At 38.0% G+C, this 21,261-nt stretch overlaps 1 protein-coding gene across 6 annotated transcripts; it reads left to right on the top strand.

The window, feature by feature from the left end:
• Nucleotides 1–492: 492 nt before the first annotated feature.
• On the top strand, nucleotides 493–20,272 carry LOC129731782 (V-type proton ATPase 116 kDa subunit a 1). Of its 6 annotated transcripts, XM_055692056.1 has the most exons (10): nucleotides 493–645; nucleotides 1,957–2,109; nucleotides 2,181–2,486; nucleotides 16,332–16,426; nucleotides 16,730–16,771; nucleotides 17,646–17,772; nucleotides 17,838–19,208; nucleotides 19,266–19,527; nucleotides 19,590–19,761; nucleotides 19,821–20,272. In XM_055692056.1, exons 2-10 carry the CDS (start codon nucleotides 1,993–1,995, stop codon nucleotides 19,921–19,923), a joined length of 2,595 nt encoding a protein of 864 aa, XP_055548031.1. In that variant the 5' UTR covers nucleotides 493–645; nucleotides 1,957–1,992; the 3' UTR covers nucleotides 19,924–20,272. The 6 variants fall into 6 exon arrangements, with proteins under 6 accessions (XP_055548031.1, XP_055548053.1, XP_055548064.1 ...); XM_055692078.1 differs by lacking the exon at nucleotides 16,730–16,771; XM_055692089.1 differs by lacking the exons at nucleotides 16,332–16,426; nucleotides 16,730–16,771 and adding an exon at nucleotides 8,585–8,676.
• Nucleotides 20,273–21,261: the final 989 nt, after the last annotated feature.

Below are 21,261 nucleotides of genomic sequence, written 5' to 3'. Positions count from 1 at the left end.
GAAATAATCATGCAATATAACATCGCTAGAAATTTTCGCATCGCTGGACTCACCAGCGAATTGCAGAGTAGCGCTGCAGCGACAATAACATTTTATTTTTGAACGCAGGGCTCACGCAATCAGATAATCGATTATCTCGATTAATCGAATATCTTTTGTCAGCTAATCGAGTCCGATTAGCGGACAGGAACAAAATAATCGATTAACAATTAATCGATTAGTTGAATAAATCGGACATCACTAGCGATGACGTTTTATTATTCCTCGGCAGTTTTCCCGCACACAGTGGAATAAAGAAATTCGCTATAAGCCAATGCTATTCAATTTCAATTGAAGTAAATTAAGAGTGCATACGCTTTGACAAACAAGTTCTTGAGTCGCATTTTTATCGGTGCTGTCTGAGATTGTCATTTTCGGTTGTCAGTTGCGGTTGTCAGTTAGAGCGCAAAATTCTAATTTTTCTCTGAAATTACGATATATAAAGCCAATCTCTACCTCCGAGTACTTCTACGACGAAGCGATTTGCCAGTCAGTCATTAACCAATTGTCAACGTGTGAAAGTCTTTATAGTTGGATGTGCCTCTAGTTTTGAGTTTATTCAAGGAGTGAATTTTCACTCATCCATTTTTTTTTTGAATAAATAAGGTACGTTGTCTCTGGCAAAACAGAAAATCAAATAGTTGTACGTTCAATCTAGCTAGTTCAATAAACATGGACAGCGATAATTTTAATTTTCGCTGAGGTAGTGGAAAAATTTTGAAAAATCGATTTTTGGGATGGACCTTGAACTAAAAAGGTCAAACTGCAGACAAATAGGATATGGTTGACGGAAAGCAGAAACGTTATCAGCCTATCAAATAGAATTGTGAATTGACCCAATTAGATCCGAATATGACTAATTAGGGGCGTAGCACTAATGAGTAATTGCACCTTTATCACAATGTCGGGTGGTCACTGGCAGTGTTGCCGGTATGGAATCACTAATAATTAGATGTTTTACATCTCCAGTTTCATTCGTTGAATAACAAAAAACATTTGCAATTAAGAATCTATAAAAGGGTGGCGTCATGAACAGGGAAAAAACCTTGTTTGATAAGGGAACAAAAATAAGGCTACGTAGCATAGCTTTGCGTTTCGCTTATAAATTACATATTTGAGCTATCGCCTGCTTTCAAACGACCGTGAAGCAAGTGCGTTTTTGAAGACGATTGTTGCATTTTAATTAAACTGCTAACTGGTCACAGTTGTATCGACTGATAATTTTCTAATCGTCCTATATCTATGTCGAAACTAGGGATTACCTGAAAATCAATGTTCAAAGCTCTGCCTCGTTATCAGTTTGCTGATCGGTAAAGTTGAGCGTAAATATAAACTAAGCACCGCTCGTTCGCCTTTTAGCCGAGCAAAGTAAGAAAAGTCGTGATTGAATAGATTAAATGGAAATCCCTTAATACCGGTTCCGTCAGTCATATGATGTTACGCTCGTGACTGGGTGAGGATTTTTTTAATTTTATGTAATTATTTGAACTGAATTCGAATGGATTGCAGGCCACTTGTATTGGATGTATTTATGGGCCTGAATAATTAATGCGGGTGTAAAGGATGAAATACGTGATTATTGATAAATCTGAGTAGTGCTCTTCGTTTTCAAGGAAATGGAACTTTGTGATACAATTTGTTTGTGATGCGAGGTTGAATCGAGCAACGAATTCGTTGTATCCAATCGTTAAATTAAAATCATTTGAGTATTGTTGAATACAGCATACAGGAATTAATAAAATTGATTGCGTTTACATAAAAAAAAATCGGTTTACTTGTTGGGTGTCCCTTAATTTCATAGGTGCGTAAAGATATTTAATGTTCTTCGATTTTTGAATATCTTCGTTTGCGAACTCGCAAAATCTCTAGACATTTTTTTCGTATGATTAAATTAAAATTCTGTTTTCTATTTTCTAGCTTCTGTTTTTCGAACAATCCACATAAGGTACCAAGATGGGTTCGCTGTTCCGCAGCGAGGAGATGACCTTGTGTCAGCTCTTTCTCCAAAGCGAAGCTGCCTACGCATGCGTGTCGGAATTGGGAGAGCTGGGTCTGGTTCAATTCCGTGATGTACGTATCTACAGAGAGAATAGATTTCCTGTTTGGCTAACCATCTAATCTACCCCGCTTCTTCTTAACAGCTCAACCCGGATGTGAATGCCTTCCAGCGCAAATTTGTGAACGAAGTTCGCCGCTGCGATGAGATGGAACGCAAGCTACGCTACCTGGAAAAGGAGATCAAGAAGGACGGTATCCCCATGTTGGATACCGGCGAGAGCCCGGAAGCTCCCCAGCCGAGGGAGATGATCGACCTGGAGGCCACCTTCGAGAAGCTGGAAAATGAACTGCGGGAGGTCAACCAGAACGCTGAAGCTCTGAAGCGCAACTTTCTAGAGTTGACTGAGCTGAAGCATATTTTGCGCAAGACTCAAGTCTTCTTCGACGAGGTGAGCCCTATTGTTCTAGTGTATTGATTTTCCATTAATTGCATACTTTTCCTTGTATATAAAACAAAACGATCGAGTGATTTTTGTAAATCATACATTCTTTTCACTTTCTTCCGTTTGTAAACATTCTTTTTCTGTTCCGCATTCGGAAAGTACAACCATTATTTAAAAGCAGAACTGCGTTTCGCCCAAGCTCCATTTGGGATTGAATGAGACGTTAGATTGCATGCCATTCTTATGATAACTCTAAACGTAAGCGGGAATGATTATTTTTTGCTTAAATCTAGTAGAGGTTGTGGGATTTTGTACAGATAAAAATATGAGCAGAAAATTATCATTAACTAGAATAATAAAATGCGCTACTAACTGATTGAAATTTTCATTTCTTTCGATAACTTTTTAAACACCTATGCTTGACTTCGAAAAAGTATTGTTTATATCTTATAATCAATTACATAACATTAATTATTGCTGCTGCCTGATCTGGTTGTCTGCGAATGTTTGCACGTGGTTGAAGTACAATTCCGAACAACACAAACCGAGCGATTAACAATGGGACCATTGTTGAACTAACCCTTCACCTGTCAGTAACTGGAATTCATTTTCATTACCCACTTTTTCTGTACTGTAATTTGGTACTTTACACCTTCGCCATTGGTAAAACAAGCAGTAAGGTAGGGTATCATAGCTTATAATTTCCCTCCGCTCGCCGGAATGGTCGCCTTCGGCGGTCAGGCAGGTAACGTTGTTTAGAGCATAAATTGGATAGTGGTAGCCGGGTGGAGATGTCTCGTATGTCATAGCATTTTTGATTTCGCTTTTTTCACTGTTTTTTGTTATTTTTTCGCGTACAATATTGCTTTGGCGTCGTCGCCCTGTCTACTATCAAAGTTCAGTTGTACATTTTGTTTTGTCTGTTTCCTCGTTTTCGTCGTCTGTGTTATGCTATTAGCACTCAATTGTAAATTTATTGAGTGTTAATTTCAAGTGGTGATTATCGTTTCTTATCGCTTAGGTGATAAGTCAGAAATCTGGTTTCTCAGCCACTGGCATTTGATGGTGCGATTTCAGCATGTTCAATGAGCTAATCAGAGGAATTGGTTTTCAATTGACTTGTCGCGTTTTTGTTGTTTGTATTGCTTTTTTTATTATTTGTGTTTGAGAAGTAACCCCAGTAAGTTGCTAAAGTATCAGTTTGGTTTAGCGGGAATAACATTGATTTTTGTGAAATAGAACGAACACTTATTTTTGTTTCGCTAAAAAGAATTCATTTTAATCGTTCAGCGATACTATGTATTTCATTTTTAATGTTAACATATAGTTTATTTTCAATCGATGAATAAATGAAAAATTAATATGTAATATTTTGACCGATACTGAGTGTTTCGCGCTCTTTGCTTGAAACTAAATTTTGTTTTCCTATAAATTTGTTAGCCAATCGATTAAGTGTTATAAAACACAAATTTTATTAGATTACAACCGACTTAATGCTGACTTTATCGTAACTTTTTCGAAAGTTTGCGATTGCGGATAGGACCAAACCAATATTTGTCCTGCATTGTTTAGACACTAACACATAACTATTAATATGATTATAACGCCACACATTCCCCCTTCTCTTTATCATCATACGAGACCAGATTCGTTAACTCAAACTGAATCGATTATTTGAAAGTTGGAAAAGCCAAAGCTTGTTTCTTTATTTGTTTTTGTGTTTTGAGTTAAAATTTCTGCTATATATCGGTACACCAAAATCAGCTTTACTAATGCTTCGCTATGATAATGACCATCTACATCGACCTAATCGGAAAGGCTTCTAAAGCCGGATAATGGTTTTTCAAAAACCATACCAAACTATCCAAACACTAAATATTCCTATCACTGCTCCAGTAACTAATCATTTCGAATTTGTCCCCCTTCCCCCCGCCTGGCGGATGGTGAATCAAAACGCTTCTCCAAACCGCGTTGCCATTTCACATTCGGTTGTTGTGTTGTGTGTAATGAAAATCCAAACTTCGATTTTTGAAGTAGAATACTTCTCTCAGGAAGTTCGGCTACATAGGGATGTGAAATGAAAATCTAAAACCGAAAAAAGTGAAAAATATGTCCAATTTCAAATGCTAATAAACCGATTAGTATTCGATGGATTTCCTTCGTTCTTGCAGCAATAGATTGGAAAATCTTCTAAGATTCTTCCCAAAATAAGATAATTGTAATTTTATTATTCACACTATTGTACTATTGAAAATAGTCAAGCCTTGTCAAAACGAAAATTTCGACCCCTGATTGGTCGTTATATGCTTGCTTCCCAAGCACGGTCGACAGAATCATATACCTTGCAATTGAAAACATGCTATTTGGCCTATATAAGAGCCTGTTTCAGCCGGAGCCGCTCATAACAGTTCTGAACAGCGACGACAGCAGTCCTCCCTTAGCAGCAGTGGGTACCATCGATAGCGGAAGCGGCCACAACTGTGGCTTGGCTGTGGATAGGCCAGCGTATAGCGGCCACAACTGTGGCATAGCGTAGCATCAGACAGCGACAACAGCAGTCGTCCTTCCTCAGCAGCAGCACTAGCCCTGTGGTTGGTCACCACGTCTCAGGAGCAGCGCGGTTTTTCTCAGCGTGTGTCGCCAGACAGCCATTATTCCCCCCGTGTTGGGGCAGCATAATGATTGCCATCAGGAAATCCAGTTTCGGAAATCAAAATGCCTTTTTGAAGGCAAATAAACAAGTCATTGAAAGTTAATAATTTTTGTCAACGCAAGCAAGCATTCTGTGTTGCATCCTAGCAATTTAAATTTGTCGCACCCGTTTAATTTACTGAATGTGAAATAGCTTCCACAGTGCATGTTGTCCGTGTATCTTATTTCCCCCAATGTTAGGGCAGCTCAAAGGTTGTAATTAGCAACCGATTTTGAACCACACCATGCTTTTTTCAAGGCAAATAAAAAATAATTGAAGGTTAATAATTTTCTGGCATCAACACAAGCAGACATTCTGTGCGGGATGCATTCAAATTCTGTTGTAGTTGTCTAATTTCTACTTTCACTTTATTTAGTAAACCCCCCACTGTAGGGGCAGCGCAAAGGCTGCGATCAGCATAACCGACATTGAATAATAAATTTCCCTGTTAGTACGCCTTCACAAAAGCAGTTAGTCCGACTATGCAGAGCTAATATGAAGTCGATTCAATCAATCAGCATAAACAGAATTTCGTCATCTCCCAGCTGCCAAGTTGCAACATGATGCAACACGCAACAGCGAGCAAACGAAATCGCTTGATGTTACAAACCGCAATAAGATACGGGTTAAAACCGTTGCGTGTGTGAGAGCACCATCGGTGTTTATTCGCTGGATACACTATCTACTGTCTACTGAACGCAATAATCTGCTTACATGCGACATGGGGACGGGAACATTTTCTTCAACCAAGCTGCACAACACGACACAAAACATGTTATTTTGTTGCTTCAATGAGAGTGCTATCGGTCCGGCTCGACAAGAAATCATTTTTGTGCATCCGTGCTACGAAACTGAGGAAAAACTTTAGAAACTGAAAAAAGAGGTGGAGCTTATCAAATGATCGCTATATCATTCCACCACGTACGTGAAATAATTCATTCCTATTTTCATCCCTATATAAGAGCCTGTTTTAGTCCAAGCCGCTCATAACAGTTCTGAACAGCGACGACAGCAGTCCTCCCTTAGCAGCAGTGGGTACCATCGATAGCGGAAGCGGCCACAACTGTGGCTTGGCTGTGGATAGGCCAGCGTATAGCGGCCACAACTGTGGCATAGCGTAGCATCAGACAGCGACAACAGCAGTCGTCCTTCCTCAGCAGCAGCACTAGCCCTGTGGTTGGTCACCACGTCTCAGGAGCAGCGCGGTTTTTCTCAGCGTGTGTCGCCAGACAGCCATTATTCCCCCCGTGTTGGGGCAGCATGATGATTGCCATCAGGAAATCCAGTTTCGGAAATCAAAATGCCTTTTTGAAGGCAAATAAACAAGTCATTGAAAGTTAATAATTTTTGTCAACGCAAGCAAGCATTCTGTGTTGCATCCTAGCAATTTAAATTTGTCGCACCCGTCTAATTTACTGAATGTGAAATAGCTTCCACAGTGCATGTTGTCCGTGTATCTTAATTCCCCCAATGTTAGGGCAGCTCAAAGGTTGTAATTAGCAACCGATTTTGAACCACACCATGCTTTTTTCAAGGCAAATAAAAAATAAATGAAGGTTAATAATTTTCTGGCATCAACACAAGCAGACATTCTGTGCGGGATGCAATCAAATTCTGTTGTAGTTGTCCAATTTTGAAGTAGAATACTTCTCTCAGGAAGTTCGGCTACATAGGGATGTGAAATGAAAATCTAAAACCGAAAAAAGTGAAAAATATGTCCAATTTCAAATGCTAATAAATCGGTTAGTATTCGATGGATTTCCTTCGTTCTTGCAGCAATAGATTGAAAAATCTTCTAAGATTCTTCCCAAAATAAGATAATTGTAATTTTATTATTCACACTATTGTACTATTGAAAATAGTCAAGCCTTGTCAAAACGAAAAATTCGACCTCTGATTGGTATAATGCTTGCTTCCCAAGCACGGTCGACAGAATCATATACCTTGCAATTGAAAACATGCTATTTGGCCTATATAAGAGCCTGTTTCAGCCGGAGCCGCTCATAATAGTTCTAGACAGCGACAACAGCAGTCGTCCTTCCTTAGCAGCAGCACTAGCCCTGTGGTTGGTCACCACGTCTCAGGAGCAGCGCGGTTTTTCTCAGCGTGTGTCGCCAGACAGCCATTATTCCCCCCGTGTTGGGGCAGCATGATAATTGCCATCAGGAAGGCCAATTTCGGAAATCAAAATGCCTTTTTTAAGGCAAATAAACAAGTCATTGAAAGTTAATAATTTTTGTCAACGCAAGCAAGCATTCTGTGTTGCATCCTAGCAATTCAGATTTGTCGCACCCGTCTAATTTACTGAATGTGAAATAGCTTCCACAGTGCATGTTGTCCGTGTATCTTAATTCCACCAATGTTAGGGCAGCTCAAAGGTTGTAATTAGCAACCGATTTTGAACCGCAACATGCTTTTTTCAAGGCAAATAAAAAAATAATTGAAGGTTAATAATTTTCTGGCATCAACACAAGCAGACATTCTGTGCGGGATGCAATCAAATTCTGTTGTAGTTGTCTAATTTTCACTTTATTTAGTAAACCCCCCACTATAAGGGCAGCGCAAAGACGCGATCAGCATAACCGACATTGAATAATTAACTGCCCTGTTAGTACGCATTCACAAAAGCAGTTAGTTCGACTATGCAGAGCTAATATGAAGTCGATTCAATCAATCAGTATAAACAGAATTTCGTCGTCTCCCAGCTGCCAAGTAGCAACATGATGCAACACGCAACAGCGAGCAAACGAAATCGCTTGATGTTACAAACCGCAATGAGATACGGGTTAAAACCGTTGCGTGTGTGACTGACACGCAAGCAGCCGGGTTATCTTTCTTGTAAAAGTATTCTACTTCAACCTTGCGGTCGTGGCTTTGCATACAACCTTCTTGTGATTTTTTTTTAAAACAAACATATGAAAAAAAACAAAACGAAAAACTTCCACACGCAAACACTCACGCAACAGGCAGCGCCCGCAATCGGTGTACCTAATAAGTCACGAAACCGCTATCAACAGATGGCGGATTCGCACAGGGAAGAGGAACAGGTTAATCTACTCGGTGAGGAGGGCATTCGAGCTGGTGGTGCCGGGGCACAGGGACAAAACCTAAAACTAGGGTAAATATGAACACTTTAATATTTTTTTTTGTTAATTTATCACTACTCTGCGATCCAGCTATGTATAATTTGTTGTTTCTCGATTCAAATAAAACCAAGCGCCTTTCATAATAACATTTACATATAATAGTATGCTGGCAGTTGTTCGAATATCTGATGGAGCAGGTTTTGATTTATGTAATTCTAATAATGACCTTTTTTCGTTGTGTGATGTTTTCTGGTTGTTTTTTGTTTCCTTTCTTCCTTTCATAAACGTAACGCTTTCCTTTTTCTAAAAAGTTAAAATTTTTAAAGTCTCTTTATTTTGCTATGGTATTCTCTGGTGTTTCGAAGAAACGCTACGAACGTTTTCCGGAGTTCAACCCAAACTACAGCCGACAGTTAAGGCAAGCTTGTGTTACGTGTTTTTTTTTTTATTGTTTAATTGGTTGCAGTAAATGTGTAATTGTCGAAACAAAAACAAAAACGCCGTTTTGTTTATGTACGGTCTAGCACAAACACTAGAGGCGACAGTCAAATGAGTACAAACTTAAAAATGCACCTTTATGAAGCTTTGTGTTTTGTGGTTTATGTACATAAATATCCTGCACCTTTTATGTCTATTTATATTCAATTAATGAAATGTAAAACAGGATGTTTCACATCCATGTTTATATATTTTCTCGAGGGTTGCATAACAAATCAATGGTAAGTTGTGTAAGTTGGTATTAAAGAACTAAAAAAATAATACAACACTACTTAAGTTCAAGATGCGTTCAATCATTAAAAAAATATGATTGTTACAGTTATTTTGAAATAGCACGTTTTATCAAGTCGTGAAAAGAATGCTAATATTATTTCAATTCCTAAGCATCTAGCAGCAATTTAGGGTAAATATGTTAGCACCGAGCTTTTCGTAATTTCTTCTGCGATTTGAAAATAGTTATCCCACACGCAGTTCAGAAAACTGATGCCTTGACCGTACCAGCGGATGAAATTGACTTCGCCTTATTCTCAAGCGGCTATTCCCATCCAGCTCATTATGCGTTCGATTGTTGTTTCTTGTTTCTTGTGATGTGGTAGATCATTCAACATTCAACCTAGCAACATTCTTGCGACGATAATTGGAACTAATCGACAAGCAAAATGTAACAAGTACAGTAACTTTACAATTCTGGTTAAGTTATTTTGTTGTTTGAGCAGCTTGAAAACACAGGATGCGATAGGAAAAATTGCGAAAATTTATGGTAGTTCTCAAAATTCCATTTTACACTACTTTAAGTAACAATATCAACATTTTCAAGTTCAGTTATCTTTATTAGGCTCTTTCAAATAAATATGCTTGATATTGCCACTATTTTTTTTATCAACGACATCTATAAGACAACACCAGAAGCAGAACAAGTCGCAACGCAGCCCTCCGCTATCGTTGACAGACTTCAATGTCTTCTAACTAGGATGAGATGTTTTGCAAGCTTATAAGTTTGCTGATCGCCCCCCATATCATCTGACCACAGTTTACTGCATCGAAAACTCTCTACAGCAGTGGTTCTCAACCTGGGGTACGCGAGAGCCTTCAGGGGGTACGCGAAAGAAAAATCAGTAATGGCGGACAAAGGAATTTTTTTATAATACTTTATTTGTTGTTCAAACTTGCTCCTAAAACATGACTGTATCAATCAAACAAATCACAGTTCAATTTGAAACCTAAACTAGACTACCACAACGTGATCTACCACTACTCTCTCTCACTCTGCGAGAACATTACAAACCAAGGGGTACAATTGATTTGGGAAATATCGCCAAGGGGTACGCGGACAAAAAAAGGTTGAGAACCGCTGCTCTACAGGATGGTCCCAAGTGCAGATCCGCGGTTTCCACGTACGCTAAACGTGATCAAATTGGTCCGCGCGAAAATTCCTCGCTCGCAGCCCGGTACGCTTCATCAGGAAACTTGCCAAGGATGTTGTAGCCAGGTTGGTGAAAACCTAGAAAATCACGGAATGTCAGGGAATGTCAGGGAATTCATTTTTCGATCAGGGAAATCAGGGGATATCAGGGAAAACTAAAAACAATCAGAGTAAAATTTTCAACCGAGACGCGATTCTTTTTTGAAAAGGCGAATGCGGGACTTTTACTGTTTGGTTTCATATCCAATCGAAGACATTTTTCGCTGGGATTTCAGGGCTGCGTTCATTAACTTCGCACTTTTTCGTGCCGAATGCTGAAAAACATCAGGGAAATTCAGGTTTCATTTAATGGAATATCAGGGAACTTGTTTGTGAAAACTATTTCACCATTCTTTGTAGCATTCTTATCTTGGCTTGAAGACTTTGAAAATAGTCATAACGCGTACCTATTGGACGATACCGGAGGACTGCGTTTTGAAGACATACTCCAGCATCCGGCGTTGTCTTGGGGATGTCATTGATTAAAATGGAGGACATATCAAGTACATTTGTTTAAAAGAACCTAATAAAGATAACTGAGAACATTCTCTCATCGACTTCCGAAGAGGTAACGTCGGACCTAAAATAAGGCTTGTGAATTCGGTGCGAAAACACTTGAAATGAGAGAAAAGGACAAGATTTCATTTAATATTGATCGTAAGTTATTATTATTAACTCCATTCAGTGATATCATCATAGGCATAAGCAACAAATGAATTTTAATAGCTTAGTGCAGTCTGCTGCGCAATTATACAAAGTGGACGTTGACGAAGAAGACGAAACCTCGTGGAGAAGAGCAAATGAGAGAAAAACGAAAGTTGGTTAGTAGGAAAAAATAGAAATGAACATTTATCTTAGTAAAAAGAAATAAAGCACAAACTCTGGTTCCGAGAAAAGAGGTAACGAAAGACTGCGACATCCTACGGAACTAGCGAAAATGCTAAATAATTTAAATATTAAAGGCTACAAAGAAATAAAATCGGTAGGCAGAGGTCGATTCCAGATCGAATTCCAGAAATCGAGAGATTTAACTCGAAACCACTTACAGAACAATTTGTATTCACAGTATTTGTTCCAACTAGGATCAAGGAAACAATCGATGTGATAGGTAATATTCCTCCTTCACTTACAGAGAAAGAAATTTTAGATAATATGATCAGTGGTAACACATATTTTCAAGGTAGAAAGAATTTCTAGGAAAGTGGGAGGAGGAATCTTTTTAACAACATATTCGGTGAAAATCTTTGCGAATGGGCAACAACTTCCAAAATCTGTGTCGGTGTTAATGCGAACTGTCAACCTTACAAATTTCCTTTGCGAGTGTGTTACAAATGTTGGCAATATGGCCACAGGCAAAATATCTGTATAGCTAGAGAAGTCCGGTGTTGCAAATGTGGGATAGAACATGAAGAAGAACACTGTACCCATAGACAGTGCTGAGAATATTCACTGTCATGATATTCAAAAGCAGCGATTTTCAGCCTTCTTTATATTGATAATCATACTACCCATGCGAACGTTGATATTCATGATACCAAACAACCGATGAACACCGACAGGATAAACCGTAACATTCGTGTTGATATTTTGATCGTCAAAAATGAAAATCATTTAAAAATAGTGAAAATCGAAATTAGCTCATTCCACAATTCATACTGTACTGTGCGGTGAACAGTGTCTAAACAGACTTTCACTACTTGGATTGATAATCACCGAAGCTTCCCTGAATATCATTACGAGACCTTTGATATTCATTCCACTGTTCTGTCATTGAATATGATAAACGATATTCATGCATCGTCGCAATGAGCATAGGTTACTGAGTTGCATCAGACAATAAATGTGATGACACCGAGAACAATTCAGTTCATTTACTCGTGAATAAACATCGATGTTCTAAGGCACTGCCCATAGATGTGTAAATTACTGAATCCTGGAACCTCTAGATGTGTAAATTGCAATGGTGAACATAAAGCATCTGATAAACGTTGCCCAGAAAGGGAAAGGCAAAACCAAACCAGAGAAGATATGACATTTAACAAAACCTTATTTTTGTAAGCATCACGAAAATCCAAAAAAAAAATCAGTACAAGCCAGACTACATATAAACAATGGAAAATAAAAACAAAAATGATAAATATACTTCAATTGCATCACGAAACATAAACAGTTAGGATTATACTAAAGTCGAAATTAACAAAATAACAGAGCAAATAAAAAAATATATTACAAAAACTAAACCTTGATCATACATTTGAGAAAATAAAATCAATTTAGAATACAATAATGCAAAATACTTATAGAACAGATACTATATCGATTAAGATATTCTATTTATCACCACAAGTTACAAACTAGACGAGATATTCGACCCTATATTAGAAGCGAAACGACAGCCGGACAAAAATATAACAATTTTACCAAACTAAATTTTCTTGGAAAGCCATCACTAACCTAATGAAATATAAATCGAACAAATCCTCCAATCCCTTATGCAACATACAACGTTTATTTTAATAATGTCAATGGAAAGTTTGGGAACACGTATGACGAAAGTATGCAATAATGCAAACAAATGTAGCCAGTATAAGACCAACAGACACGAAGGAGATGATCATAGAGTTTTTAATCAGAGAACGTATCGATATAGCCATATTGAGTGAAATCTAGGTAAAACCGGGAGAAGTAAATTAGTTCAAAGGATATAAATTTGCAAGGATATGGAGGAGCAGGAATACAGGCCTTGTGCGATTTTGGAAACACGTCCAAATTTAAATTTTTTATGATGCCTACCGGACTAAAGAGAAAATTCAATAGCTAATCCGAACAGTGTTGTCCGTTGCCTACCGGATTGAAACGAAAATTTTATTCAGCGCTTCGATGGTTGCAGGTGGCAACAAGTCCAAAGGTTTTATGTTGCCAAAATTGAACCGTGCCAAAATCGAGCGAGGTCTGTACTTATAACAAAAAAAAACAAAATTACATTCAAACCAGTCAAACTGCGAAACATACATCCAATTAAAGCCATAGCTATAGAAACCACAAACGCTGTATATTATAATATACTCAATATTCATCCCGCTTCTACCGACATACAATAGTGATATTAAAAAACCAGTAGAAATAATTTTAGATGAAATAAAGACTAGTATAAACCAAGTATATTAGCCGGTGATTTTAACGCACATAACAAACTGTGGAAGAGGAGTGGTGAAAGAATATAATTTAGTTTTACTTAACGACAGATAAAGCACATTAATCGAAGCACCGAACACAACTCCATCCACCAGAATTTATAAAAGCTATAGCAAATTTAAAACGGGTCATTCGAAACGAAAACGAAAATCCTGGACAGAAGTCATAAATTCAATCAACCCAAACATTAACCAACAACATCTTTGGGATACAGTGAAAATGGTAAGCTGAAGGAGACCATCGAAAGATAACTTACAGCTACAGATCGATCCACAATTGACAATCAACTTTATGAATCTTAACTTTCCTGACATATCAAGCGAATTGAAAACTATTGAAACCGGAAACAAATTCTAACCCAGTGGACAAAATTTGCATCACTGAAATGAAATGAAACAATCATTGAATTTGCGTCACTGAAATGAACATAAATTCAAAAAAGCATCATTCTACACCTGGCATAGATAAATTTTCTTTTTTAATGGCTAATCAAAATTTAAAATAAACTAAATCCTAATCTAAAATAAAGAATTACAGAGCTTTTAAGCAAGCAATAGTCACAGGATACAATGTCGCTTCAGCAACGAACAAAATGAACAGATTTCTCAATAAACTTTCAATAGCATTTAAGAAAACAAGCATAGAACTCAACCCAGAAAAATCAACTGCAATATTATTTACCAACAAATTTGATGCAAACATAATAATAAATACCTTGATTCAAAAGTATTATTCAGAGCACACATCAAGGAAGCGACGCCATTGTTTATTCACAATTATCAGTTATTCCAAATGGCTTAAAAGACGGATACTTAATACGACAAAACAGCAACTTCACAACAGGTTACACATAAAGCAAGAAATAACAGGAATGAAAAAGAAGAATTTAAATATTGACAGACGATCTGATTGAGAACAAGTACATAATTTTTTTATAAAATATTCACAGATAATTCAATAATCGAAAAAATGTAGGTTTCGGATATTAGGACTCTTTAAGTTTTACAGTGCACAAATAATTGCTATTAGAGAAGCAATTCAATAAGCAAAAACAAAATAGAAATACTAGCACATAAAAAAACTAGTGATATTTACGGACTCAAAAAGTGCTTTTATATGACTAATAAATTACCATTGACATGACAATAACATAATAATCAAACTCTTGGATGAAATATCTGAAACAATCATAGCAGGAATCATACTACTCACCGGGAACGAAGAAGCTGACTAAGCAGCAAACTTGGGAACAACTAAAACTGCAGTATCAGACTATAAATTTTCTCAAGACGACACTTTAAACATATGTGTAAAATTAAATACTAGTTGGCAAGAACATTTAGAACCACACAACTTAATAAAAGGGATATTCCATTACGAACATGCAAAATTTATCTCAAATAAACCGTGGTTCAAAGAAATAAACTTAGACGCTAACGAAATCATTAACCTTGGAAGAATGCGGACATGACACTCAGCCACAAAAGACCGACTAGCTAAATGGAATTTGATGACTAACGACAAATGTGAGAAATGCGATATACCTGAATATATTTACCATATTTTGTATGATTGCGCAGAATATAATACTACAAGAACTATCACCAACTATAAGATAAAGTTCCGCTTCCAGTAATACTAAGCAGAAAAAGTATAACAGAATACGAGGCAATTGCTGAGTATCTAAGAAATATCAAAAAGAACGTTTGAGTCATTTAGTTTAAATCAGAACAATGTACATTTAAATGAAAATTGTCTAAGCAAAGCTACCACTCTCAATATACTTAAATAAAAAAATAACGAAAATAACTTGCGAAAATGTGTTCGAACAATGTAAATTGCAACACACTTTCACAAGACTTGGCTTTATGGATCGAACGGTCTTAGCTAAAAGTAATCGAGGAAAAAAAAGATAACTGAACTCGAAAATTTTAACTTAATGCAAATTAAAATGGCGTTTGAGGAAGTACCGTACATTTTCCTGCCGCACCCTGTATACGAAATGTTTGAATCCTCTCATAAATAAAAATTCAAGACTGCGTAAAACAAAAACTGCTAAGATAAATAAATATGTGTCAGGTTGCTGCAACTGAATTCAATAGTGATCCGTTGCCTTTTTTTATATTGGGTAGAATTTGACCATTCTACAGCACTATAAACCGAAACGAAGGAAATAATAATAAGACCAACGGCGAGTGAACTAGGTTGATTAATTGTAATATCTGGATGATGCCTACATTCATCTAGACACCCTAATGAAGCAATCATTGAGCAAGAAGACCACCACATCAACTGATCGCAGTGGAAAATATGCCCAAACCAGAAAAAATATATAGATAAGTCAACGGTGGTGCACAGAGTTGTTTGTTGTAAGATTTTTAAAAAATCAATCGAATATTTTTCTAAATGTACATTGCAAAGCACGTACATATTTATTGCATCATTTTTTTTCTGCATGAGACTTGATATTATGTTAGCACATTGTTATTATTAACTATCAAATTGAATGTTATCTGTGGTGAGCTTATGCCGAAACTAATAAATTAACCGAACTAATCTAAAGCAGAGAATGAAAATATGGGCGTTGTGTTACATTTAGCGAATGATACTAAAACTAGTCTTAGAACGCTAATTTTAAATAATGGTATGTATTTAACGTCGCATACTCGCTCCAAATTTATTTTTTAAAGTTTTTCTTTCAAACAATTACATCACTGTCTCTGTTGAACTCGTTTTCTCTAACAACAGTACCATCTCAGAATGTGTTAGTTTTACTATCAATTTAATTTACTACGTGTGTGTTGCCGGTTTATGACTTTGTGTCCTAATTTTTCTGTTCTATATATATACATTTCGTTCATCGTTCGAACAATATGCAAATGAATTCATTACAAATAATCAACAACAAACACGAGCAGCAAGAGGGTGGCATGCATACCACTGAATCGATGACCCGAGCGTTGATCACCGACGAATCACGCACCGGCAAAGCGATGGGTCCTGTTCAACTGGGGTAGGTTTGTCAATTCGGTCATTTGGGTTTCAAGATTTTTATTTTGAAACCGATTTTTTCCTTAGTTTTCTTACAAACCTTTACTTTTGTTCACTTTCCAAATCATTCATCTTGGCATTGGTTCTCTCTTAAAGCTCTATCAATTAGAGTTTGTTCAGCTGCCACAGCAGCGGGTAACGGACTCCTTTGATAGAGTTTATTTCTTCATACTACCACCGCCCTCTTTTTTACCTTTATAACTATCTATCCTATGCTATTAAGTAAATGCCTTTTCATTAACAAACCACTAATTCTCAACCGCAGTTTTCTGGAAAAGTCACAAGAACCAGAAGAGTACCTGCCATGGTCAGTAGCTTTATAAACACTAAACAACTACTAATCATTCTAGAACTATTCTTTCACGTACACCCAACGAAACATGAAATATTGACACCGCCATCAAATTGGACCATTTGTGTTTTGTATATCAAATGTTCACAAAAAGAAAAAAAAAGTTCCCAAATTTGTTCTCTAATGTTTCGTTACTGTTTTTTTTTTTCTTGTAACTTGGTAGCCTAGCATTCAAATAAGTAGTTAGTAATTTGTCCTATCCTAGTGGCACTTGTTCTCATAGTATTGCTGCTCTTCACAAATTGTTTGCGCTTTGGATTGTCTGCACAGTTACTCATCTCTGACATATAGATAGTAGAATTTTTAACGTTGCTTCGTTTCCTTTTTATAACGCATTTGATAAAAAGTGACCAGTTATTTTTGTGTTCCAAGTTACGTCTCTATCTGTGCCATCATTTTATCGACTAACGCAATGTAGGGTAGTAAATAAAGTGCATTTTTAAGAGAAATAGAGCAAAGAAAATCAAATATATTACCACATTTTACGAGCACCATTCTTTTTTGCAAAAGTCGAACTTCCAGCAAGGGTCTGGCCTATTACAAATAACAGTTGAATTATGTTCTCATTTCTATTGTTCTGATTTTACCCATTATTATATTTACATAAATCATCTAACAGTTCCATATAGCCAATCGAATGACCTAGTTTCAGTTTGCTGCCGCGCTTAGCAAGCCTCAGATATGTTTTTGGTCTGAAACTTGGTCGCTGCTAATACTTGATAATACGTTGTAACAGTATGTTTTTCGTTTGTTTTTAATTAAAACAAAATATCTATACGTGATTTTAATCGGTTACCCTATTTGTGCAACGCCAATTGGAAACTGACAGCTTTGTCGCTGGAGTTATCCTACGCGAGCGTCTGCCAGCTTTCGAACGGATGCTGTGGCGTGCATGTCGTGGTAACGTGTTTCTTCGCCAAGCCATGATCGAATCACCCTTGGAGGATCCGTCCAATGTAAGTGCCATCTTCAATTGTTTTTTTTTTTATAGGATAAAAAGTGACCCTAACTCGATTTTCAGGGTGACAAGGTCTACAAGTCGGTGTTCATCATTTTCTTCCAAGGTGACCAGCTGAAGACACGGGTTAAAAAGATTTGCGAAGGGTTCCGTGCCACTCTATACCCTTGCCCGGAAGCCCCAACTGATCGGCGCGAAATGGCGATGGGCGTTATGACCCGCATTGAGGATTTGAACACCGTTCTGGGGCAGACACAGGACCATCGCCACCGTGTGCTGGTTGCAGCTGCTAAAAATCTTAAGAACTGGTTCGTGAAGGTTCGCAAGATCAAGGCTATCTATCATACGTTGAATTTGTTCAATCTGGACGTGACTCAAAAATGTTTAATTGCGGAATGCTGGGTTCCGCTATTGGACATGGAAACGATACAGATCGCATTACGCCGCGGAACGGAACGCTCCGGATCGTCGGTTCCACCGATTTTGAACCGCATGGAAACGTTTGAGGATCCCCCAACGTATAATCGAACGAACAAATTTACGAATGCGTTTCAGGCGTTGATCAATGCTTACGGTGTTGCCAGCTATCGTGAAATGAATCCGGCGCCGTACACTATAATAACGTTTCCGTTCTTGTTTGCGGTGATGTTTGGTGATTTGGGACACGGTGCGATTATGGCTCTCTTCGGTTTGTGGATGGTTCTAAAGGAAAAACCGCTAGCTGCTAAGAAAACCGACAATGAAATTTGGAATATTTTCTTCGGTGGACGTTACATTATATTCTTGATGGGTGTATTTTCCATGTACACAGGTTTCGTGTATAATGATATATTTTCCAAATCATTGAACGTTTTCGGATCTTCGTGGAGCATTAATTATAACACTTCTACCGTAATGACTAACAAAGCTCTGCAGCTGAATCCTGGCAGTAATGATTATTCCGGCACTCCTTACCCAATCGGTGTGGATCCTGTTTGGCAAGTTTCGGATAACAAGATTATTTTCCTGAATGCTTATAAGATGAAAATTTCTATCATTTTCGGCGTTATCCACATGTTGTTTGGTGTGTTTGTCGGTCTGTTCAATCATCGATACTTCAAAAACAAGATGGCCATCTATTGTGAATTTATTCCGCAAGTTATCTTTCTGGTCTTCCTGTTTTTCTACATGACACTGTTAATGTTTATCAAGTGGACCAAGTACTCTGCTGATAACGAAAACAAGAATTTATCAGCTGGCTGCGCCCCGTCTATTCTGATTACATTCATCAACATGGTTCTCTTCAAGCCACCACAGAAAGGTTTGTGTAACCCGTACATGTTTGGCGGCCAGGCTGGATTGCAAAAGTTTTTGGTAGTTATTGCACTACTGTGTGTGCCGTGGATGCTGTTGGCAAAACCGTTAATGATAATGCGTAGCCGCAAACAGGCAGCTGTGAGTATGGTGTGAATTCCTGGAGAAAAAGGTTTACTAATAATAGCTTTTTTTTAGCATCAACCAATTGCGCCGTATAGTAACGAAAATGGGGACGCCGATGGTGGGTTGAACCAACATAATAATGTCCAGGCCGATGGAACGCAACAAGCAGGAGGAGCTGCAGCTGGTGGTGGTGGCGGTGGCCATGGACACGAAAATGAAGAAATGTCTGAAATTTTTATTCATCAGGGCATTCACACAATTGAGTACGTTCTCGGTTCAGTCTCTCACACCGCTTCGTATCTACGTTTGTGGGCTCTTTCGCTTGCTCATGCTCGTAAGTTGTAATCTTGAGAGTGGAAAGGAGTCGTGTTACAACTTTTTGTTATGCTTTTCTAGAATTGGCTGAAGTCTTATGGAATATGGTCTTGAAGAATGGACTGCAACAAGGCGGATGGATCGGTGGAATTGCTCTCTGGATTATCTTTGCTGTCTGGGCAGTACTCACAGTCGGTATTCTAGTACTTATGGAAGGATTATCCGCTTTTCTACATACTCTTCGTTTGCACTGGTGAGAAACAATAGCCAATTTAACGTATCAAAATTTTACATTCATACCTTTTTTTCTAGGGTTGAATTCCAAAGCAAATTTTACGCCGGTCTTGGATACGCTTTCCAACCATTTTCGTTCGAGATGATTTTGGAATCTAGCTCCAATTCATCCGAGGATTAAAGTTCTTCGCCCATTGTAATTTATCTTAAAACATGGATTTATCCGTCAAATTTAACTCGAAATATATATCATAAAAATAGTAGTAAATAACATCTGGGTAACGTGTTACCATGTATTACTCATTTGTCTAATGATAACAACGCAAGTAAAGTATCTGTGTAAAACATGTTCACAATTCAAATTATAAACTTTATGAAGTCGCAACACAATTAATGCTAAACTGTTAAACCTTTGAACAAAATATGTGCAAGCAATTGTCATACTGATTATATCATCAAATAATATTGTAGCAACTAAATACAAGCAAAATATATAAACTTTGTTGTAGTATAGCTTAGAAGCAACCATATTCACTGAAAGTTTCTGTGTCCGAAAATATTGACGATATATATTAATCTTCTTGATGCAATCACCGCGCAATCACTCTGCTGAACACCGCCTACAAGGAACTCTCCCGAATACTCTGCCGTCGACTATCACCATTTGCGAAGCAGTTCGTGGGGCACTAGCAGGTGGGATTCATGGGGGCCCGCGGCACCATAGATCAGATATTCGCAGTTCGTCAAGTTATGCAGAAATGCGCGTCTACAACGTGCCCACACATCATTTGTTTGTCGATTTTAAATCGGCGTACGACACAATCGATCGAGACCAGCTATGGCAAACTATGAATTTCCGGACAAACTAGCGCGGTTGGTCAAAGTCAGACGATGGATTGAGTGAAGTGTGTAGTTCGAGTATCGGGGGCATCCTCGAGTCCTTTTGAAACTCGAAGAGGTTTAAGACAAGGTGATGGTCTCTCGTGCCTGCTGTTTACTATTGCCCTGGAAGGTGGCATTAAAAGAGCGGGGATTAACACGAGTGGCACGATATTCCAAAAGTCGGTTCAACTGTTTGGTTTCACCGACGATATCGACATTGTGGCCCGGACCTGAAGATGGCGGATACGTACATCGGACTGAAGGCTTAAGCCAAACGGATTGGACTAGTCATCAATGCATCAAAGACGAAGTACGTGAAAGGAAGGGGTTCACGGGAAGACAGTGCTAACTGCTAAAGTAAGTGCTAAATGCATCGAAGACGAAGTACATGAAAGGAAGCGGTTTACGGGAGGACAGTGCTAACCTCTCACCTCGAGTTCAAGTTGGTGGTGATGAAATCGAGGTCGATGAGCCCGTGTATCATGGCTCACTGGAAACTGCCGACAACAATACCAGCAGAGAAATTCAACGGCGCATTATGGCAGGAAATCGTGCATACTTCCAATCGAGCAGAAATCGTCGCCGCACCAAGTTAACCATCTACAAGATGCTGATCAGACCAGTAATTCTCTACGGG

Source organism: Wyeomyia smithii, chromosome 1 (assembly GCF_029784165.1).
Source record: "Wyeomyia smithii strain HCP4-BCI-WySm-NY-G18 chromosome 1, ASM2978416v1, whole genome shotgun sequence".
NCBI classification, from domain to species: domain Eukaryota; kingdom Metazoa; phylum Arthropoda; class Insecta; order Diptera; family Culicidae; genus Wyeomyia; species Wyeomyia smithii.
Note: the sequence above shows the minus strand (reverse complement) of the source record. Positions and strands in the feature narration are given on the sequence as shown.